Source organism: Pan troglodytes, chromosome 20, assembly GCF_028858775.2.
Source record: "Pan troglodytes isolate AG18354 chromosome 20, NHGRI_mPanTro3-v2.0_pri, whole genome shotgun sequence".
In the NCBI taxonomy this organism is placed as follows: Eukaryota; Metazoa; Chordata; class Mammalia; order Primates; family Hominidae; genus Pan; species Pan troglodytes.
In genome coordinates, this window is record NC_072418.2 from 5243670 (window position 1) to 5271100 (window position 27431).

At 46.9% G+C, this 27431-nt stretch overlaps 1 protein-coding gene and 1 long non-coding RNA gene across 2 annotated transcripts; one reads left to right on the forward strand and one right to left on the reverse strand.

Annotated features, from left to right (window-relative positions):
- Positions 1 to 3: 3 nt before the first annotated feature.
- ZNF57 (zinc finger protein 57) lies at positions 4 to 19075 on the forward strand. Its single transcript, XM_524049.8, has 4 exons — positions 4 to 177; positions 16111 to 16237; positions 16667 to 16838; positions 17526 to 19075. The coding sequence occupies exons 1-4, from the start codon at positions 175 to 177 to the stop codon at positions 18889 to 18891; spliced, it is 1668 nt and encodes a 555-aa protein (XP_524049.2). The 5' UTR covers positions 4 to 174; the 3' UTR covers positions 18892 to 19075.
- LOC107969838 (uncharacterized) lies at positions 7526 to 27431 on the reverse strand. Its single transcript, XR_001711970.3, has 4 exons — positions 27361 to 27431; positions 19614 to 19771; positions 15736 to 15875; positions 7526 to 7864 (listed from the first exon to the last, which is right to left on the reverse strand). It is a non-coding gene; the product is annotated as an uncharacterized LOC107969838 (long non-coding RNA).

Here is a 27431-nt window from a genome sequence, read left to right on the forward strand (position 1 = left end):
TCCAATCAGAGCGCCGCTTCCTGAGCTCCGAGGCCCCGAGGGCGGGACGTTTCGTCCTCCCTGCCGCGCGTGCCCCGCCTACCCCGAGCGGCCCGGGAGTACCTGTACCTTTCAGCTACGCCGGCCGCGAGGCCACGGGGAGCTCGCCTTGGAGAGCCCAGGAGCAGGGGAGACATGGTGAGTGCGGGGCAGGAGCAGAGCCAGGGGACAGTCGGAGCGACGGGAACCGGCTGGAACCAGAGTCCGCCGAAGTCTGCGGCCGGGCTTGGCTGAGGGACGCGCGGGGCGGCGCAGGACTAGCACCTGGGACCCGGGGACGCCATCACAGCGGCCGGGCTGGAGGGCTGGGGGCAGTTTGGGGGGACGGAAGGGGCGGCAAGGAGCTGGGGGGTAACTTAGGGGGAGGCCTGGGCAGGAGGGGGGCTGGAGGTAGTTTGGGGGGACGGTAGGGGCGGTCAGGGGTCAGGGACCAGTTTGGGGGGACGGCAAGGGACGGTCAGCAGGTTGGGGATGTTACGCGTGTCCGTATAAGAGATCACCTGAGCAGGCTTAGTGTGAGCCACAAGGCTGTTTACTCACTTGGGAGCAAGTGGGCTGAGTCTGAGAAAGGAGTCAGCAAAGGGTGATGGGATTATTCTTGGTTTTATTTTTTTGTTTTTTTTTTTTTGGGGGGGGGGGAGGGACGGAGTCCCGCTCTGTCGCCAGGCTGGAGTGCAGTGGCGTGATCTCGGCTCACTGCAACTTCCGCCTCCCGGGTTCAAGCGATTCTCCTGCCTCAGCCTCCGGAGTAGCTGAGATTACAGGCGCCCGCCGCCACGCCCGGCTAATTTTTGTGTTTTTAGTAGAGACAGGGTTTCACCATGTTGGCCAGAATGGTCTCGATCTCTTGACCTTGTGATCCGCCCGCCTCGGCCTCCCAAAGTGCTGGGATTACAGGCGGGAGCCACCGCGCCCGGCAATCATTAGTCCTTATAGGTTTGGGACAGGCATCGGAGTTAGGAGCAGTTTTGAGGACAGTTGGTGGGTGTTACAAAGTACATTCTCAAGGGCGGCGACGATGTTTCAAAGTACATTCACAAGGGCTTGGGGGATGTATTGTCACAAGGGCTGGGAGGAATATTACAAAGTACCTTCACAAGGGCGCGAGCGTGTATTGTCACAAGGGCGGGGTACATTCACAAGGGCGAGGAGGACGGATCGTACAAAGTACATTCACAAGGGCGGGGGAATATCACAAAGTACATTATCACAAGGGCGGGGGGCTTGACCATGGTGCGGCCAGCTCAGAGAACCTTACAGGGGACAGCTTGGGGGGACGGCAAGGGACGGTCCGGGGGTCAGAGGCAGTTTGGGGGACGACCTCAGCGGTGGGAGTTACCTGCCCTGGGGGTTTTGTTGCAGGGTATCACTAATGCTGTGAAAGCTTTATTCGGGCAGCCGGTGTCAGTAAATATACTGTCTCCTGTTTGGCTTTTTTCTTCTCCTTAGTGACAATAGGAAAATGTTCAAGTGTGTTTTCTGCCTTCTGGTCCGTCAGGATAACACCTGTTTATTGTGGGTACAGGCTAAGCATGGCCTAAGGAAGTCTCTCAGGAATATTCTGTCTCCCACCAGAATTGTAGAGAAAGTGTGCGCAGTTCCACATCTTATAGCAGCTAGAGATGGATTAAAATGTTCATAAAAATAGTTTTTCAAATGCCAAAGCAATCAGACAAAAAATAAGTTATTCTTCCATACAAGGTGCAGAGTTTGCGACAGTGTGTGATCGTGTTCCATTTCAGTTCAGCTAGACATGAGATTAATGCAAATTCTGCAAAAACCTGTAAAACTGAGGCGTGTTCCATTCTGGTTAGTTTCCAGTTTGTCACCAGGAGTATTGCTACACTGATCCATCATCTGTTTGCTGACTGGGAAAAGCAGTTTCTGGCCATGTAAAGTCATAAAGACTGCCTTGGAACTCCCTTCCCCCACTTACACAAGGGGTGGAAAGCAGTGATTCTGCTGCATTCTCACTCTACGGGATGAGCGTCTTTGTGGCATTTAAAGTGTGGCACCTGGAGCAGGGAGGTGAGCCCCAAGACCGGTGACTCCAGCTGAGCCCACAGTTGAGCCTGCACTGGAGGCCGCTGAGGGTGCAGCCGGGTCTGGCTGGGCAGCCTCCGCCTGCTCAGTCCTCCTGCCTCCTAGAACAGCCACAGCGGGAACTGTTCATGCTGATTGAGGCTGCTGAGCATGGGAAAGACGATTGTCCTGGAGATGTGCTTGTGGGCGTTTTAGCCTTTCTGAGGTTGCACCTGTGCTGTCTTGGAGCCGTTTCTAAGCAGCTGGTTTAGTTTATGCTTTAAGTGTTGTTTTTCTTTTTTGGAGACACTGTGTCTCCCAGGCTGGAGTACAGTGGCGTGATCTCCACACGTTGTATCTTCCGCCTCCCGGGTTCAAGCAATTCTCCTGCCTCAGCCTCCCGAGTAGCTGGGATTACAGGCACCTGCCACCACGACCGGCTAATTTTTATATTTTTAGTAGAGACGGGGTTTCGCCATGTTGGCCAGGCTGGTCTCAAACTCCTGACCTTAAGTGATCCACCCTCCTCCGCCTCCCAAAGTGCTGGGATTTCAGGCATGAGCCACCGTGCCCGGCCTGGATTAAGTTTTAATATAAACACCAGTGGCCTTACTACCCGCATAAATAGGCCTCTGGCCTCTCTTCAACACCTGTGTGCTGCTCCCAGTGCTCATCTCTGTTCTGCCCCCAGGGTAACCACTGTCCTGATTTTTTTTTTTTCATTCTCTCTACCTTTACCATTTATTATTTATCACCATACAGAGTTTTAATTTTGCCTCCTTTGAATTTTTTTTTTTTTTTTCAGGCAAGGTCTTACTCTGTCGCCCAGGCTGGAGTGCAGTGGTGCGATCTCGGCTCACTGCAGGCTCCGCCCTCCGGGGTTCATGCCATTCTCCTGCCTCAGCCTACCGAGTGGCTGGGACTACAGGCGCCCGCCACCTCGCCCGGCTAATTTTTTGTATTTTTAGTAGAGACGGGGTTTCACCGTTAGCCAGGATGGTCTCGATCTCCTGACCTCGTGATCCGCTCGCCTCGGCCTCCGAAAGTGCTGGGATTACAGGCGTGAGCCACCACACCCGGCCCATTCCTGGCTAATTTTTATATTTTTTTGTAGAGACGGGGGGCCTTGCTGTTGCCCCAGGCTAGTCTCAAACTCCTGGACTCAAGCGATCTGCCCTCCTTGGCCTCCCAAAGTGCTGGGATTACAAGCATGGGCCACTGCACCCGGCCTGAAATGTCAATAAGTGACTGTGACCATTAATGCACCGTGAATAGCAGCTCAAAAGGCTTTTCTGTGGTTTCTTTCCTTTGCGCACATGCTGGTGTCTGAGACAGTGGGTGACGCAGTTAGTTCAATCATTCCAGCGTTTGTCAGGCTTGGGTTAATTCAAGTGTGTTCATTTATTTTGTGTACTTATTTATTTTTAGAGACAAGGTCTTGTTCTGTTGCCCAAGCTGGAGTGCAGTGGTGTGATCATGGCTCACTGCAGTCTCAAACTCCTGGCTTTAAGTCATCCCCTCACCTCAGCTTTCCAAGTAGCTGAGACCACAGGTGTGCATCACCACACCCAGCCAAAGTTTTGTTTGTTTCTTTGTTTTTGTTTGTTTCTTTGTTTTTGTTTTTTTGAGACAGAGTTTCGCTCTGTGGCCCAGGCTGGAGTGCAGTGGCACCATCTCGGCTCACTGCAACCTCCGCCTCCCGGGTTCAAGCAATCCTCCTGCCTCAGCCTCCCGAATAGCTGCGGTTACAGGCATGTGCCACCAAGCCTGGCTAATTTTTACATTTTTAGTAGACACAGAGTTTCATAATGTTGGCCAGGTTGGTCTCAAACTCTTGGCCTCAAGTGATCTACCTGCCTCAGCCTCCCAAAGTGCTGGGATTACAGGTGTGAGCCACACTGCACCTGGCCTCCCTTGTAGCTTACTGTCTGTGTGTGGGCATATGTGAGCACTTGCCATGCCTGGACGTTGTAAGAACTAACTTCTGAATGGGCTCTGCTTTTGTCATTCACAGTGAGATGTGCATTATGCCGGCGATTGAACTTGCAGTTGATGTGGACGTTCCTTATTCTCCCATAGATAGCATCTCTCCTTGCCCAGGTGTTAAACTGCCCCTCGTTTCCAGCATTGTCGCAAGGCTTGCTCTGTCATATATTCACGTGAGCACCATAAACACAGCTTCCCATCCTTTTCTGTCGGTCTATTTGTCCATCCTGACGATACCATCCTCTAATTACTATTTTTTCTTTTTTTGAGATGGAGTCTTGCTTTGTTGCTCAGGTTGGAGTGCAGTGGCGCAATCTTGGCTCACTGCATCCTCCGTCTCTGGGGTTCAAGCGATTCTTCTGCTTCAGCCTCCCGAGTAGCTGAGATTACAGGCACATGCCAGCACGCCCAGTTAATTTTGAAATTTTTAGTAGAGATGGGGTTTCATCATGTTAGCCAGGCTGGTCTCGAACTCTTGACTGCAGGTGATCCGCCCCCACCCTCGGCATTCCAACGTATTCGCATTACAGGCGTGAGCCACCGCACCTGGCCCTCCTAATTATGATTGTGATTTAAGTGCCTTGATGTGTTTTAGAATTGTCCCTCTACCGGCTGAGGCGGGCGGATCACAAGGTTAGGAGATCGAGACCATCCTGGCTAATAGGGTGAAACCCCGTCTCTACTAAAAATACAAAAAAAAATTAGCCAGGCGTGGTGGCGGGCACCTGTAGTCCCAGCTACTCGGGAGGCTGAGGCTGGAGAATGGCGTGAACCCAGGAGGCGGAGGTTGCAGTGAGCTGAGATTGCGCCACTGCACTCCAGCCTGGGTGACAGAGCAAGACTCTGTCTCAAAAAAAAAAAAAAAAAAAAAAGAATTGTCCCTCTACCTTGTTCTGTAGGAAACCTGGTTGTTCTTAGACATTTGCCTTTCATTTCAGTTCTTAGAAGTAGTTTTTCATAAATTCAAAAACAAGGAAAGAAAATGAGGCTGGTTTTGGATTTAATGGAATTTTATTCAAACCCTAGATCAGTCTGAGAGATCTGCTGACGTGGTGGCATTGTTTCCTTCCTAAGTCTGTGTGCCATCTCTCATTTCTCTCTCCTTTGATGTCATTCGGTAGTGTTTTATAATTGTTCCATGATGATTGTTTTATATCCTTCATTAGATATAAAATCCCTCTGTTGCCCAGGCTGGAGTGCAGTGATGCAATCATGGCTCACTACAGCCTCAAACTCCTGTGCTCAAGCGATCTTCGGCCTCAGCCTCCTGAGTAGCTGGGACTGCAGATTCATGCCACCACACCCAGCTAATTAAAAAAAATTTTTTATAGAGCTGGGGTCTTGCTGTGTTGCCCAGGCTGGTCTCAAATTCCTGGGCTCAAGCGATCCTCCCGCCTCAGCCTCCCAAAGTGCTGGGAGGAAAGGCGTGAGCCATGGTGCCCGGCCCTGAGTGTGAATTTTAAAAGGCTAATGCCCAAGCAGTGTATCTTAGTAAGGACAAGCAGGCCTGAAGGAGCTTTGGAACACTGAAGACAGAGCAAGAAAAATATGCCAGTGGGGCTCAGATCAAGTATTTTAGCAATGTTGATTATTCTGTTGTCATTGTGGAGTTGATTGCACAGCCTTGCCGGTCTACCCATATGCAAGAAGAAGCCCCTTTGCCGAAACCGCCCCCTCCCTGGCTGGCCAGTAAACAAACAGTCCAAAGCCACACGGTCATCTGCTGCGTGGCTACCAGGGAGCGTCATCCTGGCTGTGAAGCTTCCAGACAGTCACTGTCTGCTGTGTGTGGTTAGAAGGATTTGGACATCCGTGTTGTGTGCGCACAAGACTGTCCTCGGGGGATGGGCCAGAGGGCCCAGGTTTGCCTCGGTGCCATAAGTATCATTTCCATTTCAGGAAGGAGGTTGTGTGGACCCGTGAGTGTCACCACCGGAGGCATCAGGGCAGCTCCGGGCAGAGAGGCACAGGGCCCGTGGGAGCCTCCGTCTCTAGTGGGCTGTGGAGGCCACATGGGAGGACAGTGTCCTGCACCAGATCCCCATGGCCAATTCACCACCACCGGGACTGGTCTGAGATTCCCTGAGGCTGGAGCGGAGGCTTCGAGAGCCTCTCCAGAGGAGTCCGGGCGGGGGCTGGGGGGGGCACAGTGGAATCCTGTCGTCATTGCATTTTCCACAGAATCTAGAACCTCTTGTTGCCCACAAGTAGGCTGATTTCTGATCGCACAGATGGGTCAGAGTAAAACCTGTAAGTGAGGATATACCTTCTCTCCAAAACCCAGATAGACCTAAAAAGTGTTAGGCTTGCTCTGGCCGTGGGTGTTGATAAATGAGGTATGCTTCCTGCCTGGGCTGCTGCTTCAAATAACGACCAGAAATACGAACAAAGTGGTGGGGACTTGAGTCTAGTGGGGTGCAGCAGCTCGCCCCACCTGGAAAGTTCTGCAGCAGGCCCACGAACCTGTCCCCGTGCCTGGCTCTTCCGAAAGCGCAAATTAAATCTCTAAAATCTAAAACCCTCTCATCCCCAAGGCCAGCTACCCTCTTCCACTTCATAATGTCATAGGAATTATTTTTCCCCCATCCTACACTTCAGTAGGATTTTCATTATCGTTATGTCACAGAGAGATCCATTCTTTTCCATTGGTTCGTTTGTCCATCCTTCTGCTAATACTGTACTGGCAAGATTGACAGCTCTAAAATCCTTGCCCTGTGTTAGGTAAGCCTTCACCCTGTTCTTCAGAAAGTTTTGGCTATTTTTAGACTCTTTTTCTCTGTTGGGTTTGGAAAGTAGTTTTGTTAAGTCCTAAAAAGTCTCATTAAGAGAGGATCTCACTCTGTTGCCCAGACTGGAGTACAGTGGTGTGATCACAGCTCACTGAAACCTCCTGGGCTCAAGTGATCCTGCTGCGTCAGCCTCCCTAGTAGCTAGGACTGCAGGCACATGCCATCATGCCTGGCTAATTTTAAAAATAATAAAAAAAATTGTAGACTGTGTCTCCTTATGTCACCCAGGGTGGTCTCAAATTCCTGGCCTCAAGCAGTCTTCCTGCCTCGGCCTCCCAAAATGCTGGGATTATGGGCATGAACCACCTCACAGGGCCCCGATCAAGATTTGTTTCTCCATTGAAATCCTTTACTAGCCTTAAGTACTTATTTAACTTTGGATTTTCCCATAGTATGTATCAGCTTTTAAAAATTAATTTTCCAACTATTATGAAGTAGAAACATAATGCAATTTCTTGGAATCTTGGTAAAAATCTTTTTCCAGGATTATCTCTTTGTTCTGTTGGGGTTTTATGTGCATAATTCTTAGAAATGTGCATAAAGACAAGTTTATGTTTTATAATTCTTGTATATTTCCTGGTGGTGCTGGAACTAGCATAACGTTGACTAGAGGTGAGGTCATGGGCGGCTTCATTCTGTGTATCATGTTTTTGAGGAAGACAGTGAACTTCACATTCTTTATGTTGTTTAAAAACCAGCTTTACTGACATATAGAATGTACAGCCATTTAACGTGCACATTTCATTGTTGTTGTTGTTTTTTTTTTTTTTTTTTTTTTTTGAGACGGAGTCTTGCTCTGTCGCCCAGGCTGGAGTGCAGTAGCGCGCACTCCAAGCTCCGCCTCCCCAGTAGCTGGGACTACAGGCACCTGTCACCACGCCCGGCTAATTTTTTGCATTTTTAGTAGAGATAGCTAGGATGATCTCGACCTCCTGACCTCGTGATCCGCCCTCCTCGGCCTCCCAAAGTGCTGGGATGACAGGTGTGAGCCGCCGCGCCCGGCCATTGGTTTTTACAGTCACAGAATCCTGCAACCAAGACCACAGTCAACTTGAGGACATTTCCATCACCTCACGAAGAAACCCCCAGGCCCTTCAGTTATCTCTCTCCTATTGCCCCGGAGCCCCTCCAGCACCCTAAGAAATGACTCATCTGCCTCTGTCTCTAGAGATTTGGCTGTTCTTGACATTTCGTATGTTGTTTCTTTTTTTTCTTTTTTTCCTTTTTATTCTTTTGTTCTTTTGACATTTCATATGAATGGAATCCTAATATGTGTTCTTTTCTGACGGCTTCTCTCACTGGACATGTTTTCTGGGTCATTCATGTTTTAGCCTGTTAGAGCCTCATTCCTTACATGGCTGAGTCATATCTACTGTGTGGACTGTACCACATTTTGTTTATCAGTTGATCAACTTTGAGTTGTTTCCACCTTTTGGCTATTGTGAATAGTGCTGCTGTGAACATTTGGGTACAAATGTTTCTTTAAATGTTTTCAAATTTCTTCAGTATATACTTAGGAGTGGAATTTCCATTTGATAATATTATGTTAACTTTTTTTCCTTATAATAGATTTTATTTTATTTATTTTATTTTTTTGAGACGGAGTCTTGCTCTGTCGCCCAGGCTGGAGTGCGGTGGCGCGATCTCGGCTCACTGCAAGCTCCGCCTCCCGGGTTCACGCCATTCTCCTGCCTCAGCCTCCTCAATAGCTGGGACTACAGGCGCCCACCACCACGCCCGGCTAATTTTTTGTATTTTTAGTAGAGACGGGGTTTCACCGTGTTAGCCAGGATGGTCTCGACCTCGTGATCCGCCCGCCTCGGCCTCCCAAAGTGCTAGGATTACAGGCATGAGCCTCCGCGCCTGGCCGGGTATCTTGTTTTAATTTGCATTTCCCTGATGACATGATGTGGAGCATTTTTTATATACTCATCTGCCATCTATATCTTCACAGATGAGTTGTCTTAAGGTCTTTAGCCTCCACACCTGGCTAATTTTTTCTTAATTTAGAAATGGGGTCTCACTGTGTTGCCCAGGGTGATCTGAAACTCCTGAGCTCAAGCAATCCTCCCACCTTAGCCTCCCAACATGCTGGGATTACAGGCATGTGCCACCACACCTGGCCTATTTGTACATGCTTTACTCTACATCGCACTCTCCTGATGACTACAGCTCTCCAGAAAGCCTGGAAAATGCATAGTGTCAGTCTTCCAACTTGAACCTTCCCCTTCAATACTGTATTGGTATTTTGAGTCTTTTACCTCTCCATATAAACTTTACAATCAGTTTGTCAATATCCACCAAATAACTTGCTGGGATTTTGATTGGGATTGTGTTGAATGTATAGATCAAGTTGGGAAGAACCAATGTCTTGACAATATTGAGTCTTCTATCCGTGGACATGGAATAACTATTCACTTAGTTCTTTGATGTCTTCTGTCAGAGTTTTACAGTTTTCCTAAGAGCTTGTGCACATTTTGTTAGATTTATACCTGTATGTTTTATTTTAGGGCAATGCTGATTTAATTCCAGTATTGTCTAAGAGCATATGATGTATGATACTCTTTTAAACTTGTTAAGGTGTTTTATGTCCCAAAATACAGTCTAGGTTGAGGAGTGTTCCATGTGAGCTTGACAAGAATGTGTTTTCTGCTGTTGTTGAAGTTGTCTACAGACATTCATCATTGGGGGTGCTGTTGAATTCAACTCTGTGCTTATTGATGTTCCACCTGCTTGATCTGGTGTTTTTTTTTTTTTTTTTTTTTGAGACAGAGTCTGGCTCTGTTGCCCAGGCTGGAGTGCAGTGGCGCGATCTCTGCTCACTGCAAGCTCTGCCTCCTGGGTTCACGCCATTCTCCTGCCTCAGCCTCCCCAGCAGCTGGGACTACAGGTACTCGCCGCCATGCTCAGCTAATTTTTTTGTATTTTTAGTAGACATGGGGTTTCACCGTGTTAGCCAGGATAGTCTCGATCTCCTGACCTCGTGATCCGCCTGCCTCAGCCTCCCAAAGTGCTGGGATTACAGGCGTGAGCTACCGTGCCCAGGTGCTTGATCTATTTCTAATAGATGTTTAAGTCTTCAGCTATGATTCTGGATTCATCTATTTTTTCCTTACAGTTCCAGCAGTTTGTACCTCCTCTGCCTGAAATTAATATATGTGCTCCAGCTTTCTTTTGAATAGAGTTAGCATGATTTATCTTTCTCCATCCCCTTACTTTTAATCTATTATGTATCTTTAACGTGGGTTTCTTATAGATAAGGGGTCCCCGGCCCCCAGGCCACGGACCAGTACTGGGCCACCCAGGAGGTGGTGAGTGGCGGGCAAGCGAGCAAACCCGAGCTCCATCTCCCGTCAGATCAGCAGCGGCGTTAGACTCGCATAGGAGCCTGAACCGTGCTGTGAACTGTGCATGAGAGGGATCTAGGTTGCGTGCTTCTTATGAGAATCCAATGCCTGATGATCTGGCACTGTCACCCGTCACCCCCAGATGAGACTTTCCAGTCACAGGAAAACAAGCTCAGAACTCCCACTGAGTCTGCCTTGGGGTGGGTATGTAATAATAATGTGCACAATAAATGCCATGCGCTTGAGCCATCCTGAAAGCATCCATCCCCCACCCCGTCCACCTGTGGAAAACTGTCTTCCACAAAACCAGTCCCAGTGCCAGCCAGGTTGGGGATTGCTATTATAGACCACATATAGTTGGGTCTAGTTTTTTTGGTCCATCCTGACAATCTGTTAATTGTAGTCCATCAACTTGTAAAGGGATTGTTGACATAGCTGGATTAATAGCTTCCATATTTGTTACTGTTTCCTTTTTTCTTTTCTTTTTTTTTTTTTTTTTTTTTGAGGCAGAGTCTCCCTCTGTTGCCCAGGCTGGAGTGCAGTGGTGCCGTCTCAGCTCACTGCAAGCTCCGCCTCCCGGGTTCATGCCATTCTCCTGCCTCAGCCTCCCGAGTAGCTGGGACTACAGGCGCCCGCCACCACGCCCGGCTAATTTTTTGTATTTTTAGTAGAGACAGGGTTTCACCATGTTAGCCAGGATGGTCTCAATCTCCTGACCTCGTGATCCGCCCGCCTCGGCCTCCCGAAGTGCTGGGGTGACAGGCGTGAGCACCGCGCCCGGCCTGGTTACTGTTTTCTGTTTTTGTTGCCCTGGTTCGTTGTTCCTTATCTTGTCTTCCACTCTTTTTCTGCCTTTTTTGGTTTTGATTGCATGTTTTGTGTGATTCCATTTTTTCTCCTTTCTTAGCAAGTCAGGTATGCTTCTCTTTCCTTTTTTTAGTGATAGCCCTAGAGATATTTATTTATTTATTTGGCAGGGTCTTGCTCTGTCAGCCAGGTTGGAGTGCAGTGGTATAATCATGGCTCACTGCAGCCTTAATCTCCCGGGCTCAAGCCATCCTGTTACTTCAGCTTCCCAAGTAGCTGGGACCACAGGGTACATGCCTCCAAGCCCAGCTTATTCTTAAAAACTTTTTGTGGCCGGGCACGGTGGCTCATGCCTGTAATCCCAGCACTTTGGGAGGCCGAGGTGGGTGGATCACCTGAGGTCAGGAGTTTGAGACCAGCCTGGCCAACATGGTGAAACCCTGTCTCTACAAAAATACCAAAAAAATTAGCTGCGCATGATGGCGGGTGCCTGTAATCCCAGCTGCTTGGGAGGCTGATGCGGGAGAATCTCCTGAACCCGAGAGGCAGAGATTGCAGTGAACTGAGATTGTGTCATTGCACTCCAGCCTGGGCGACAGCAGGGGAGTCTGTCTCAAAAACAAAACAACAACAACAAAAAACTTTGTAAAGACAGGGTGTCACTATGTTGCCCAGACTGGTCTTGAACTCCTGGCCTCAAGCAATCCTCCCGCCCCAGCCTCCCAAAATGCTGGCATTTCAGGCATGAGCCACCGTGCCCAACCTAGAAGTTTTCATTACATGTCTTCAGGCTCAGAGTCTTTCCTCAGCCACACCCAGTCTACTCATGTGTCCATTAAAGTCATTCTCCATTTCTGTTACAGTGCTTTTCAAATCTCTCCCATGGCTTTTTCATTCTTAGGATTTCCACTTCTCAGCCTGTATTGCCTGTTTTTGCGTGTTGTCTACTTTTTCCATTAGAGCACTTCACCTGTTAATCATACTTGTTTTAAATTCCCAGTCTGATAATTCCAACGTCCCTGCCATATCTGAGGGGTTCTGCTTTATCTCTTCAAGCTGTGTCTTTTGCCTTTTAGTATGCCTTGTCATTTCTTTCTGGAAAGCCAGACGCAATGTACTGGGTGAAAGGCACTGAAGTAAATAGACCTTTAGTAACGCAGTGGTGAGATGCGGGCAGAGGGCAAGGATTCCCTGATCCTTTGATGACATCTCAGTCTTTTCTTGAGCCTGTGCCCCGCGACACTGAACTTCACAAGTGCTTCTCAGTTCTTCCTTCTCCTCTCACTTGGCGGGACAAGATGAATAGAGGAAGATGATGGGGGATACATCTCTTTCCACAGGTCATTTAGACACTGATGAAACCCCAACAGGTGAGGCTCTGATCAAATAGTTTTAAGGGAAAGGCCCGGTGAGAAAGAGCAGAAATATCTGGCCTATTTCAAAATCATCATTCTTCTCCTCTACAAGACTGGGCGCCCTGAGATTGCTAACTCAGACTTGGGCCCGCTGTGCCCCCAGCAATTCATCAGTTACAGCTCAGGGTTTCCCATCTAAGTAACGGTTCCCACAGAGGCTTCTGTTCATGGTTGCGTGTTCTGGTAAGTTATGACTCTCTGTATCCACCTCTCTCTTCAGTTTGAGGGGGCAGAGCTTGCCTTGTGACATCAGTTCTCTGAAGGATGGAAGAAGAGCTTGTTGAGGTTTCAGTTTGTTCAGCTTTTTGTTACAACGGAGTAATAACTTCCAAGCTCCTTACATGCTGGACCAAAAACTAGAAGTCATTTAACTTTTAAAAAGAACTGCCACACTGTTTTCTTAATTGGTTGTACCATTTTACATTCCCACCAGCAATGTGTGAAGATTCCTGTTTCTCCATGTCCTTGCCAAAACTTATTTTCCTTTTTAGTTCTTTATTTTACCCATCCTAGTGGGTGAGAAGTGGTATCTCCTTTTGGTTTTGATTTGCATTTCTTTGATGACTAATTACTGACAATGTTTATTTTTCTTGGAGAAATGTGTATTTACATCCTTTCCCCACTTTTTTGTTGTTGAGACTGAGTCTTGCTCTGTCACCCAGGCTGGAGTGCAATGGTGCGATCTCGGCTCACTGCAACCTCTGCCTCCTGGGTTCAAGCGATTCTCCCTCCTCAGCCTCCTGAGTAGCTGGGATTACAGTCATCTGCCACCACGCCCAGCTAATTTTTGTGTTTTTAGTAGAGACGGGGTTTCACCATATTGGCCAGGCTGGTCTCAAACTGCTGACCTTGTGATCCACCCCCCTCTAAAGTGCTGAGATTACAGGTGTGAGCCACTGTGCCTGGCTGCTTAATCAGTTTTGTTTGATCTTTTCAAACAACTAGCTTTGGTTTGATTGATTTTTCTCTATTTTACTGTTCTCTATTTCATTAATTTGCCTGTAATATTTATTATTTCCTTACTCCTAATTGCTTAGGTTTACTTTTATTTTCCTATTTTCTCGAGGTGGACCAGGTTAGGCTGTTGATTTGCAATCTTTAGGATAGGTATTTATAGCTTTTGATTTCCTTTATATAAGTTTTGGTATATTATGTCTTTATTTTCCATCCATCTCAAAGTATTTCCCTTTTGATTTCTCTTTGATCCATTAGTTATGGAGGAGTGTGTTAATATCCACATATTAGTGAATTTGCCAAATTTTCTGTATTCGTTTCAAATTTCATTTCTCATTCCATTGTGGTCAGAGAACATACTTATTTCTGTTTTTTTTTTTTTTTTTTTTTTTGGGGAGACTAACTCTCACTCTGTCAGTGGTGTGATCAGAGCTCACTGCAACTCCTGTCTTCAAGCAATTCTCGTGCCTCACCCTCCCAAGTAGCTGGGAATCCATGTGTGTGCCACCATACCCAGCAAATTTTTGCATTTTTAGTAGAGACAGGGTCTCACTATGTTGCCCAGGCTGGTCTCGAACACCTGAGCTCCAGCGATCCATCTGCCTTGGTCTCCCAAAATCCTGGGATTACAGGTGTGAGTCACCAAGCCCAGACAATATTTTGTATTTCTATTGTTTAAAATGTGTTGAGGTTTCTTCTATGGCCTAGCAAAGGGTCTCTTTTACAGAACGTTCTTCTGCACTTGAAAAGAATGTATGTTTTGCTGTTGCTGGGTTCAGTGTTCTGCAGATGTCTGCTATGTCTAAATGACTTATAGTGTTCAATTATTTTATTTCCTCGTATTTCACCTAGATGTTCTCTCATTAAAAAGTGGGGTAATTGATGATGCTGTGCTCAACTAAAAAAAAAGAATGGGTGTTTATGTTTCAACTTGTAATTTTAATTATCCATATCTTTTATTTTTATTTATTTTTTTGAGTCTTGCTCTGTCACCCAGGCTAGAGTGACAGTCTTGGCTGGAGAGCACAATCTCGGCTCACTGCAACCTCCGCCTCCCGGGTCAAGCGATTCTCCTGCCTCAGCCTCCTGAGTAGCTGGGATTACAGGCACGTGCCACCATGCCCGGCTAATTTTTGTATTTTTAGTAGAGACAGAGTTTCACTATGTTGGCCAGGCTGGTTTCGAACTCCTGACCTCCAGTGATCTGCCCACCTCGGCCTCCCAAACTGCTGGGATTATAGGCGTGAACCACTGCGCCCAGCCCCATCCTTTACTTTCCATCTGTTTGTATCTTTGGATCAAAAGTGTGTGTCTTATACAGCGTATATAGTTGGATTGTTTGTTATCCGTTTTCTGACAGCCTCTGCCGTTTCACTGGGTTCTGTGACTCATTCCCAGTTAGTGTCATTACTGACGCAGACATACTTAACGTTTGTCATCTTACTTTTTGTTTTCTGTGGGTTTTATGTCTTTGTTGTTGCTTTACTCCTTTACTACTTTTTTTTTTTTTTGAGATGGAGTTTCGCTCTGTCGCCCAGGCTGGAGAGCAGTGGTGTGATCTCAGCTCACCGCAACCTCCACCTCCTGGGTTCAAGTGATTCTCTCTCCTGCCTCAGCCTCCTGAGTAGCTGGGATTACAGGCATGCACCACCATGCCCAGCTAAATTTGTATTTTTAGCAGAGACGGGGGTTTCTCCATGTTGGTCAGGCTGGTCTCAAACTCCCGACCTCAGGTGATCTGCCTGCCTCGGCCTCCCAAAGTGCTGGGATTACAGGCGTGAGCCACTGCGCCCGGCCACTACTTTCATTTTCATTAAGTATTTTCCAATGAAACCTTTCAATTGTTTAACTTTTTACTGTTTGTTGGTCTCTTTAGGGGTTACTGTATTATAAATGCGAGGCTTATCACATGAGCTTCAGGTTTATATTCATCGCTTGATGCCAGTGAGATACAGAAATGCTGCGTGTGTAGCTCTATTCCTTCCTGCCCCTCCAACTTTTATGGCAATATGAATACATACTACATCCATGAATGTTATACGCCAAAACAGCGCATTTTAGTTAGTACTTTACCATCTATAGTCATGTCCCTTGCTTAAATATGCCTTTGCTCCCTCCCACCCTCCGCCTCCGTGCTGTTATTGGCAAATAGGTATTCTTATGTGTTATACATCCAACAGTGCTTTCCAAACATATTCATACAGTTGCCTTTAAAATAATTTAAGAAAATAAAGGGGGAAAACGGATACAATGTTGCCTAGGGCTCCAGGCAGACAAAGACAGGAATTCTTAAGTCACATTGTTAGAAACTCTGGCCAGCCTCAGACCCGTCCATACAAAGATCCCCTCACCAGGCAGGGGATTCCAAGGACTTACCATTTTCTCCAGTAGCTGATGGAAGGCTTGTCCGAAAGACCTGTGAAACGTGCATCGTTTGGACAACCGAGGCCTGCTGCGTTATGCAACGTTTCAAATGGAAAAGTTACTTCATTTGCATAGCATTTCTCTAGACCCTCCTGGTAGAGGAAAATAAGAGCAGTCGCAGTAAAAAGGCAGAGAGAAGTTCAGACTGATAGTGGTGCTAAGAAGTTTACTAGGAAGTGATTGTGAATAAGTAAAAGATCTAAGATTCGCGTCATAGAGGAGGTGTTGGGACACCACAGAATCTTGTTTGAATTTATGAATTGAGTCCAGTTCCCCAGTACTTTCAGTGTCGCCAATCCTCCTGCACACCTGTGTGGTTTGTCTTAGGACTCAGTGGTCTTTGAGGATGTGGCTGTGGACTTCACCCTGGAGGAGTGGGCTTTGCTGGATTCTGCTCAGAGGGACCTCTACAGAGATGTGATGCTGGAGACCTTCCGGAACCTGGCCTCAGTAGGTGAGGATGGCATCATTCCTTCCCTGGGTTTTTAATGAACTCATTTCTTTCTCATCAGTTCTGTTGCAAGATGTGAAATGTGGGAAAGGGCTTAGACAGACATGTTCACAGCCACCATGGACCTAGAATCTAGTCATTATTCCCTAACAGTGAAAACGTGTGTGAAACAGATGTTATTTCTGTCTTGGTTTAAAGGACTTGAAGTTCCTTTAGTGTCATTAGTAGGGGTATAGATTTCACTGGTCATTTAGGATCACAGGGTGGTTCCTTGTTTGATACCCGTGACTTACTGTGTTTGTGAAATACCTAACATTTTGACCCCTTATGTCTGTTACTGATGAGGCCCTCAAAATGCTAAACTCCTCAGTGTCTTCCTTTGCTTAATACGTGTCTTATTCCTTATGAGATTTGTTTACTTTTTTGTTGCAGATGATGGGACTCAATTTAAAGCCAATGGGTCAGTTTCTCTGCAGGATATGTACGGGCAAGAAAAATCTAAGGAACAGACAATACCAAACTTCACAGGAAATAATTCCTGTGCCTACACTTTAGAAAAAAATTGTGAAGGCTACGGCACCGAAGACCACCACAAAAATCGGAGGTGAGTTGCACTCACAAGAGAAAAATCCTTGTATGCAATTAAATATATATCTAAGTATTACTCCAAATATATATTGCTCCAAATATAAGCATTGCTCCTAATTTGTTTATTCCTCAGAATTTTAACCAAAAAAAAAATTTGTATTTGACTAAGACATTGAGAATTTGAAACATAATTGTTAGAAGTAATTACAGGGGGCCGGGCGTGATGGCTCACGCCTGTAATCCCAGCACTTTGGGAGGCTGAGGCAGGCAGATCACGAGGTCAGGAGTTCAAGAGCAGCCTGGCTGACATGGTGAAACCCCGCCTCTCCTAAAAATACCAAAAAAAATAGCCGAGCGTGGTGGCAGGCACCTGTAGTCCCAGCTACCTGTGAGGCAGAGGCAGGAGAATGGTGTGAACCTGGGAGGCAGAGCTTGCAGTGAGCTGAGATTGCGCCACTGCACTCCAGCCTGGGTGACAGAGTGAGACTCTGTCTCAAAAAATAAATAAATAAAAAGAAATTACAGGAAAACCCCATATATAATAAATACTGCATTAAAAAATATGTCTCTTCAAACAATTCAGAATAGAAAAACTTCACGTATACTGAAATGTACTTAGACATTATTTCTAATACTTGTTAATACATCTCAACACATCATTACTAAACATACCATACATAAAAATGTTTCTCATTTTTAACAGAAATCGTGTGGTGGACAGATTCTGTACACATAATGAAGGTAATCAATATGGAGAAGCCATCCATCAAATGCCAGATCTTACGCTGCACAAGGAAATTGCTGCTGGAGAAAAACCATATGAATGCACCAAGTGCAGGACAGTCTTCACGCATCTTTCTTCTCTTAAAAGGCACGTCAAGTCTCACTGTGGACGAAAAGCGCCTCCAGGTGAGGAATGTAAGCAGGCCTGCATTTGTCCCTCACACCTACGCAGTCACGGAAGAACCGACACTGAGGAGAAGCCGTATAAGTGTCAAGCATGTGGACAAACTTTCCAACATCCTCGTTACCTCTCTCACCACGTAAAGACTCACACAGCAGAGAAAACCTACAAATGCGAGCAGTGTCGGATGGCGTTTAATGGGTTCTCAAGCTTCACTAGACATGTGAAAACTCACGCAAAAGACAGGCCATATAAATGTCAGGAATGTGGGAGAGCCTTCATTTATCCCTCAACATTTCAAAGACACATGACAACACACACTGGAGAGAAGCCCTATAAATGTCAGCACTGTGGGAAGGCCTTCACTTACCCCCAGGCTTTTCAAAGACATGAGAAGACACACACGGGAGAGAAGCCCTATGAATGCAAGCAGTGTGGGAAAACATTCAGTTGGTCTGAAACCTTGCGAGTCCACATGAGGATCCACACTGGGGAGAAACTCTATAAATGTGAACACTGTGGGAAGGCTTTTACCTCTTCCAGATCATTCCAAGGTCATTTGAGGACTCACACTGGAGAGAAACCTTATGAGTGTAAACAATGTGGGAAAGCCTTCACTTGGTCCTCAACGTTTAGAGAACATGTGAGAATTCACACGCAAGAGCAGCTCTATAAATGTGAACAATGTGGGAAGGCTTTTACCTCTTCCAGATCATTCCGAGGTCATTTGAGGACGCACACTGGAGAGAAGCCTTATGAGTGTAAACAATGTGGAAAAACCTTCACTTGGTCCTCAACGTTTAGAGAACATGTGAGAATTCACACGCAAGAGCAGCTCCATAAATGTGAACACTGTGGGAAGGCCTTTACCTCTTCCAGAGCATTCCAAGGTCATTTGAGGATGCACACTGGAGAGAAGCCTTATGAGTGTAAACAGTGTGGAAAAACCTTCACTTGGTCCTCAACCTTACATAATCATGTGAGGATGCACACTGGAGAGAAACCTCACAAATGTAAACAATGTGGGATGTCCTTCAAGTGGCACTCCTCCTTCCGGAACCATCTGAGGATGCATGCAGGACAGAAATCCCACGAATGTCAGTCATACTCAAAAGCCTTCAGTTGCCAAGTCATTCTTTCTAAAACCAGTGAGAGCACACACTAATGAGAAATTCTATAACTCTAACGGGGTAACCTCACATTAATTCATGTATAATGCTCCAGAAAATTCACACCAGGAGAGAAATCTTACAAGTATGATACTGTCTTTGTCAATACCTCATTTGTAAAACAGACCCATTAGTCATGAATTTCCAGCTCTTTCAAAAATAAATGTTTATGTGAGAAAATAATTCTCTAAGTCCTCTTTCAGCTATAATACCTAAGTTTTAATAGTTAAGTGTTTTGTCTCTTAAATATTTTCATTTCAAACCATATTAGACCCATGGTGATTTGAAGCGTACTTTGAACATGACACAATTTTTTTTTTTTTTTTTGAGACAGTCTCGCTCTGTCACTCAGGCTGGGGTGCAGTGGCGTGATCTCCACTCACTGCAAGCTCCGCCTCCCAAGTTCACGCCATTCTCCTGCCTCAGCCTCCCAAGTAGCTGGGACTACAGGCGCCGGCCACCACGCCTGGCTAATTTTTTGTATTTTTAGTAGAGATGGGGTTTCACCGTGTTAGCCAGGATGGTCTCGATCTCCTGACCTCATGGTCTGCCCACCTCGGCCTCCCAAAGTGCTGGGATTACAGGCGTGAGCCACCATGCCCGGCCGAACATGACATAATTTTTATAGTTTCTATATTTTTCTGTATGGGATCATTACAACAATAAAACTTTGGTATTTCTTACTGGCCTACTGCTACAGATAGTGGATATCACTTACCTATTTTATATATTGTACCTTACCAAATTTTTTTTTGCAAAACCTTGTAAATATGCAGAGTTCTCTATAAAGTATAGTCTCTAATCATCTTTTGCAATTTGTGTTTCCTCATTTCTCACTGGGAGTTAGACAGCAGCCTTTGAATTAGGAATGGGGACCTACAAAACAAGAATGAAATCTGTAGATGGTTTTGTTACGGATATATGTGTAAGGCTGGGAACGACATTTCCCTGAATGTCTTTCCTTTATGGCACCAAGTTAAAATCTGCTGATTTTCTACTTTGCATGAGGTTTGGCAGTCAGGACTAGAGAAGTCATTACCCGCTTTGTAGAGCCAGCATACTCAGAGACATAAAGGTGGCACACAGGCGCACCATGCACACGGCCTTCTGGATCATTGTATTGATTCCTGCCCCTGTTAATGAAGAGTATCTCTACAACAGACACCAGCTGCCTAACTTTCAGCCAGACATCTCCATGAGCTCTCCCAACATGAAGACATTTAGTGTGGATTGCTACAACACCTGCCACGTCCACCAGGCCACTGATCCTGACTGTCGTGGTGATCATCTCTGAAGCTAACTCCCTCCTTTAGGTCTTACCTTATTTTTATTTTATTTATTTATTTATTTTTGAGACAGAGTCTTGCTGTGTTGCCCAGGCTGAAGTGCAGTGGTGTGATCTCGGCTCACAACCTCTGCCTCCCGGGTTCAAGCGATTCTCCTGCCTCAGCCTCCCAAGTAGCTGAGACTACAGGTATGCACCACCATGCCCCGCTAACTTTTGTATTTTCAGTAGAGACGGGGTTTCACTATGTTGGCCGGGCTGGTCTTGAACTCCGGACCTCATGATCCACCTGCCTTGGCCTCCCAAAGTGCTGGGATTACAGGTGTGAGCCACCGTGCCCAGCCCAGGTCTTACCTTATTTTTATACTAAACATTTTCTTTTGTTCTCTTAGTACTGCTTATGGTTCTGTGTGCAGACACAACCATGACAGCCTATGCACCAGCCAAAAAGCGCACACACAGTTTGATCGTGTACAGCATCGCTGAATGACTTAGTCCATGTAAGAATAATCACCTCTCTCATATCAGGCAGACTGGTGGAGTTTCCTATTACTCAGAGCCGAGTGCAACCCTTCAGTATATGTTCAATGCTATGTTTAATTATATGCTATTAAGAACAAGACACTTTTTGTCAAATTCCTCTGTAGTGGTTTCTTAGATTTTATCAACCATGTTCAGATAAATTATATACTAACAAATATTTTTACTCTGAAGATATAAATATTCCATTGCAATTATGGAATATGAAATCAACTTTGTAATTTTGTCAGTTTAGGCACTATCTATTAGCATTACCAGATGTGTACCAGCTCATGCACTCTTCCTAAAGGTCAATTTTTCATATACTTAAAACTTTTGACATTAACATAAATTCTTTTTTTTTGAGATGGAGTCTCACTCTGTCACCCAGGCTGCAGTGCAGTGGGGTGATCTTGGCTCACTGCAAGCTCTGCCTCTGGGTTCACGCCATTCTCCTGTCTCAGCCTCCCGAGTAGCTGGGACTACAGGCGCCCGCCACCACGCCCGGCTAATTTTTTTGTATTTTTAGTAGAGATGGGGTTTCACCGTGTTAGCCAGGATGGTCTCGATCTCCTGACCTCGTGATCCACCCGCCTCAGCCTCCCAAAGTGCTGGGATTACAGGCGTGAGCCACCACACCGGGCACTTCTACCCTGACAATCTTAACCAAAGAACTACTCAGGGGTGTTTAAATGGTGGGGAGCAATAGATACACAGGTGTGCATTGTTGGAGTTAACAGTAATGACTCCCCGTAACAATAAACACAGGGGTATGCTTCAGCTTCATTTTTGCAATGGTTTAAACTTTTAGGCCATGTGATATGCGGCCATGAATTTGAACATGATTGTCACTGATCAGAGGGTTCCCATTTGATGTGGACCACAGAGCATCTTACCTACAGGAGCTGTAAGTTGAGTGTTAGCCTAGCTCCTGCTGCAGCAGGTCCCTCCCCCAGCCCCCTGCATTCCAACCTGGGTGCTGGATGACATCCAACATCTGACGGCTATGATGTTAAGACTACAAATGCTGCATTTGATACTGGGGGCACAATTGCCATTATTTTATAAAGCGGGGGGCCTCCATAAAAGCCCGGGCGCGGTGGCTCACGCCTGGAATCCCAGCGCTTTGGGAGGCCGAGGCGGGCAGATCACGAGGTCAGGAGATCGAGACCACAGTGAAACCCCGTCTCTAGTAAAAATACAAAAAATTAGCCGGGCGCAGGGGCGGACGCCTGTAATCCCAGCTACTCGGGAGGCTGAGGCAGGAGAATGGCGTGAACCCGGGAGACGGAGCTTGCAGTAAGCTGAGATCACGCCACTGCACTCCAGCCTGGGCGACAGAGCGAGACTCTGTCTTTTAAAAAAAAAAAAAAAAAAAAAAAAGCCTTTGTATGGCGAGGCTCGCCAGGCCAGGTGGCTGACGCCCGTAAATCCCAACACTTTGGGACGCCAAGGCAGGCAGATCACTTGAGGTAAGGAGTTTGAGATCAGCCTGGCCAACGTGGTGAAACCCTGTCTTTACTTAAAAAATACAAAAATTGGCTGGGCGCAGTGATGGATGCCTGTAATCCCAGTTTCTCAGGAGGCTGAGGCAGGAGAATTGCTTGAACCCGGGAGGCGGAGGTTGCAGTGAGCTGAGATCACACCACTGCACTCCAGCCTGGGCGACAGAACAAGACTCTGTCTCAAAAATAAATAAATAAAAATAAAAGCCTTTGCAGTATGTGGCTCTTGCATCTGAATGTTAAAAATTGACATAAAACATTCAATTTTTGAAATTTCATAAATAGTAGAGGGTTCATCTTATACGGAGAATGACTGCATGGCAAACGTGATTGCTGCCAAAAGCTGGAGTTTGGTAAGGGCATAGCCAGGCACTGTGACCTCCACCCATTCCTGACACTGGGCTCTTGACCCCCCACCTGGGGGATGCCTCACTGCTGATGGCTTGTGTTTGGCTTTCTGGATTCACTGCAGTTTGTAACAGTGGATGGACAGTTTGACCCTGCTTCCCTCACCATCTCCTGGTACACACAACTTAGTAAGGCAGTTAGCCCTCGGAAACAGACGGATCTTTTCTGAGCTGCTCACTGGATAAACGATCAGGACAAAAGGGATGGGAGGTTATGTAAAGCCATCTTGAAATTTTTTTGATAATTTCAGATTTTATCACAACCAATTTTTAAACCTGTGTCTTTGAGTAAATAGCATTAAAAGGTTTTTCTGTGGAAAAACTTTGTTCCTATTCCATACAACTCTTCCAGAAGAAAGGTCTGGATGACACTAAAGGATGATTTTTTTAAATGTAAAATGATTGCCCAATGGGACACAGTGACTTTGTAACAGGAGGAAATATGCGAAAGCATCTGAGGAGGTGGCTGGGGGAGGGCAGAGGCCAGTGTTCATCTTCGTTTTCAGAATCTTTCCTGCAACTTTTTCCTTCCTCCCGAAGGAAAACCCTCTGTGCTGCTTTCCAAACTCCCGTGAGTTCTTTTTATTTTATTTATTTTTTTGAGACAGAGTGTCACTCTTGTTGCCCAGGCTGGAGTGCAATGGCGTGATCCTGGCTCACGGCAACCTCCACCTCCTGGGTTCAAGCGATTCTCCTGCCTTGGCCTTCCAAGTAGCTGGGATAACAGGCATGCACCACCATCCTCGGCTAATTTTGTATTTTCAGTAGAGACGAAGTTTCACCATGTTGGTCAGGCTAGTCTCAACCTCCTGACCTCTGGTGATCCACCTGCCTCAGCTTCCCAAAGTGCTGGGATTACAGGCGTGAGCCAATGTGCCCGCCCAGTAAGTTCTTTGAACGCAAACTGACTGCTGAGCCTAGACCACCCTGACACGCCGTGAGGGAGCCACCCAGCTGCTATTCCTGCCCTGCAGAACACCCTGAGGGCCACACTGGTGAAAGTGATGATCTGTGGTCATAGACAAGCAAACCATGTGGAACTGACTGCCTCAGGCAGTCCCTCTGAAATCGGGGACTCAACTAACCTCATTGGACAGGACTGAGAATTCTCCCTACAGGGGGAGTCCGCGCTGAGTGTCTGTTAACCTTCACTGCTGACTAATGGATGTCTTGCTTAGGTTGCCCTGACAATTGTAAACTCAGTTTCCAGCAGTACCTTGTGTGTCCTGTGGGACTGTAATCAGGTGTGGAACCTATTGCGACACCGTCTGAGCTGTGGAAGCTTCAAATTACTGGCAAGAGTTCTGCTCTACCACACACTTGGTGAGTTAGGACAGGTAAAAAGGATTCATACGTAAGTTTGAGGAGGAGGCCAGGTGGCTTTCTAAAACAGACCTGTATTTTAACTAAGTCCGAAACCCCTAAAGGGCATAGCTGGAATCATTCCTGCAAGCTCATTCCCCCCCATGCTGTGACGGTCTTACTGATGATTATTTTGCTGTAAAGCAGGGGCCAATAGGCTGCACTGCAAAAAACTTAGCAAAACAGGCCTGAGTGCTATCCCTTGAAAGGCCCGTTTACAAGGTCAGCTGTGTCAAAATTGCACAAGCAATATGGTTTATGCAAAACACCTTTCATTCCAGGCATCTGGAATCTTGGTATTTGCCAAGCAGTGAGTGCATCATAACCAGCTGGCAATAAAAAAAAACCCTGGCAGAGTCTCTATTGAGCTTCTCAGGTTGGTAAATAGTCACACATGCTGTTACAATTAGTTTCCCGGGCAGTAAAAGCATCTTGTACGCTGCCAACCAGGGAGGACCCTTGGAAGCTCATGCCTGGTTTCCCCGACTTCAACCCGTGTGCCTCATCCCTTTACTAATAGTTGGCTCTGTTTCCTTGCACTGTAATAAGTCTTAGCTGTAAGGCTGACTATATGCCAGTTCCCTTCAGTACCCCTAACAAATCACTGAACCACTGGGGGTGGCCTTGAGGCCCCCCAGCACACTTGACATCCTGAAACTGGGAAATTTTAAATGCATTTTCAAAAGAGTGGATGGAAGCTTTGTGTTTTAATAATCTGCAAAACTCAAAAAGGCCATTTTGCTTTTCAAAGATATGATTTTCATAAGTTTGCACTTCCACCAAATGGGCTCACAGGAAAGAGAAGAAAATGTAATAGCTTTCTGTGTGTGTGTGGTGGGGGGCGTTGTTTCTTCGTAAAGATGAGGTCTCACTATGTTGACCAGGCTGGTCTGGAACTCCTGGACTCAAGTAATCCTCCCGCCTCAGCCTCCCAAAGCTCTGGGATTAAAGTTGAGAGCCACAACCCCTGGCCAATAGCTTTGCATTTTGTTAATGAGGAAAGCAAATGAAATTCTGTCAATTTCTCGATGTTAAGTACTGCGGAGATTAATATGACTTATCATCTCATTGCACCTCCTGTTCCCAGCTTCCCTCCCATCATACAAATGAAGAAAGTTAAGCACAAAGAACACAGAATCTTAACCTTAACTCACATATCTTGATGTAAACGTAGTAATCTAACCTCTCAGTTTTGAAGGCCTGTTATCTGCCACCTCTTATACTTAGCTCTGTCGATTGTTTTTTTTTTTTTTTTTTCCCCAGACGGAGCTTCGCTCTTGTTGCCCAGGCTGGAGTGCAATGGCGCGATCTCGGCTCACCGCAACGTCTGCCTCCTGGGTTCAAGCGATTCTCCTGCCTCAACCTCCTGAGTAGCTGGGATTACAGGCATGCCCGGCCAACTTTTTGTATTTTTAGTAGAGACGGGGTTTCTCCATATTGGTCAGGCTGGTCTCCAACTCCTGACCTCAGGTGATCCGCCCACCTCGGCCTCCCAAAAATGCTGGGATTACAGGTGTGAGCCACTGTGCCCAGCCTGTCAAAAGTTTTTAAACTGAAAATTCTACAAGACAATAATAGGCTGAGCGCCATGGCTCACACCTGTAAACCCAGCACTTCGGGAGGCCAAAGTGGGAGGATTGCTTGAGCTCAGGAGTTCGAGGCCAGCCTGGGCAACATAAGGAGACCTTGTCTCTACTAAAAAAATTTTTTTTAATTAGCAAGGCATGGTGCTGTATGCCTGGAGTCCCAGCTACTGGGGAGGCTGAGGCGGGATGATCACTTAAGCCCAGACGTTTGAGGCAGCAGTGAGCTATGACTGTGCCCCTCCCACTCCAGCCTAGGTGACAGGATGTGACCCTTGTCTCAATCAATAAATGACAAGTATAATTAGCTAATTTTACAAATATGGCATCGAATTTTACAAACAGGGCTCAAAAGGCTACATATTTCACATAACATGACATTCTGGAAAAGGCAAAGATACAGGTGGCTAAAGCAGATCAGTGGTTAGGGGTGAAAGGTTGAGTACAAATGGGCAACCCAAGAGTATCTGGGGAGTGATAGAATGTTCTCTATTTTGGTGGTGTAAATATGCATTTATGAAAACTCATAGAAATACGCTTAAAATAGTCACTGTATGTATATTAAAAATAATAAAAAACAACAAACCACTTTCGCTTACTAAGAGAAAATGTAAACCCTCCTGAACTTTGAAAACGTGTAATGTGGCTGGGTGCGGTGGATCACGCCTGTAATCCCAGCATTTTGGGAGGCCGAGGTGGGCGGATCACCTGAGGTCAGGAGTTCAAGGCCAGCCTGACCAACATGGTGAAACCCCGTCTCTACAAAAATACAAAAAATTAGCCGGGCGTGGTGGCAGGTGCCTGTAATCCCAGCTACTCGGGAGGCTGAGGCAGGAGAATCGCTTGAACCTGGGAGGCGGAGGTTGCAGTGAGCCCGAGATAGCGCCACTGCACTCCAGCCTGGGCAACAAGAGCGAAACTCCATCTCAATAAATAAATAAATAAAATAAATAAATAAAAGAAAACGTGCAACGTTTCTTTTACCACCTTTGGATACTCAGGAAGCACTGAAGGTCTGAGGAAGGAGGGCTCATGCCCCAAATTTGCCTGTACTGATGTTAGGAAATGCCCTTTCGGGCCGCGCCTGCCAAGAACGCTTCTGTGAGAGTTGAGTTTATTCAGGTCCCCAGGGTCAGATCTTTGGAGATGCTGTGGTTTTGAAAACCTAAAAGCGCACTCCAGTTCTCCCAAAGGGGACCCTTCCTAGTGGGGGGTCCTAATCCTCAAGCATCAGCCGAGGACTTGGCTTCAGGCCAGTTTCGACTCTCCAGCTCCCATAACAACCCAGTTCCACGACTTCTTCCCAACAAGCCTCATTAAAGACCCGCACCTGCACCCTCTCGGGAGCACAGTTGCGGCTGCGGGGAGAAAGAGCTGGAAAAAGAGTGGCTGGGTCCATGTTCCACGGACACCCGCCGACCACGGCCACAGCCACCCCACAGCCGCGTAGCCACCTCGGCTCCCCAGGACAACCGCAACCACCAACCTCAAAGGCGCCCCACCACGACCAGCGCAGACGCACCCACACCCACCCTAGGTTCCCCCGACCCACTGCCTCTCGGTCCCCCACATCTGCAGGCGCACCCACACCCACCCTCTGTCCCCCACACCGGCAGCCACACCCAAATGCACTGCCCCTCGGTCCCCCACACCCACCCTCACCAGCAGGCCCACCCACACCCACCGCCCCTCGGTCCCTCACACCTGCAGGCGCACCTGCACCCACTGCCCCTCAGTTTCGCAATCACCGAGGCCGGAGGCAGTGGCTGCACAAGCACCAGCCACACCAGACCCCGAAGCTCACCGCAGCACCCGCGCAGTCCCAGCCAGACAACTGCGCCGGCGAGGTCCCTGCCCCGGGGGCTTGTGGGAAAC

Excerpts from the sequence above, each read along its gene's own strand:
- ZNF57 (XM_524049.8), top strand. Across the intron at positions 16,238-16,666 it reads CCGGAACCTGGCCTCAGTAG|ATGATGGGACTCAATTTAAA; the intron begins GTGAGGATGGCA and ends TTTTTGTTGCAG. Across the intron at positions 16,839-17,525 it reads GACCACCACAAAAATCGGAG|AAATCGTGTGGTGGACAGAT; the intron begins GTGAGTTGCACT and ends CATTTTTAACAG.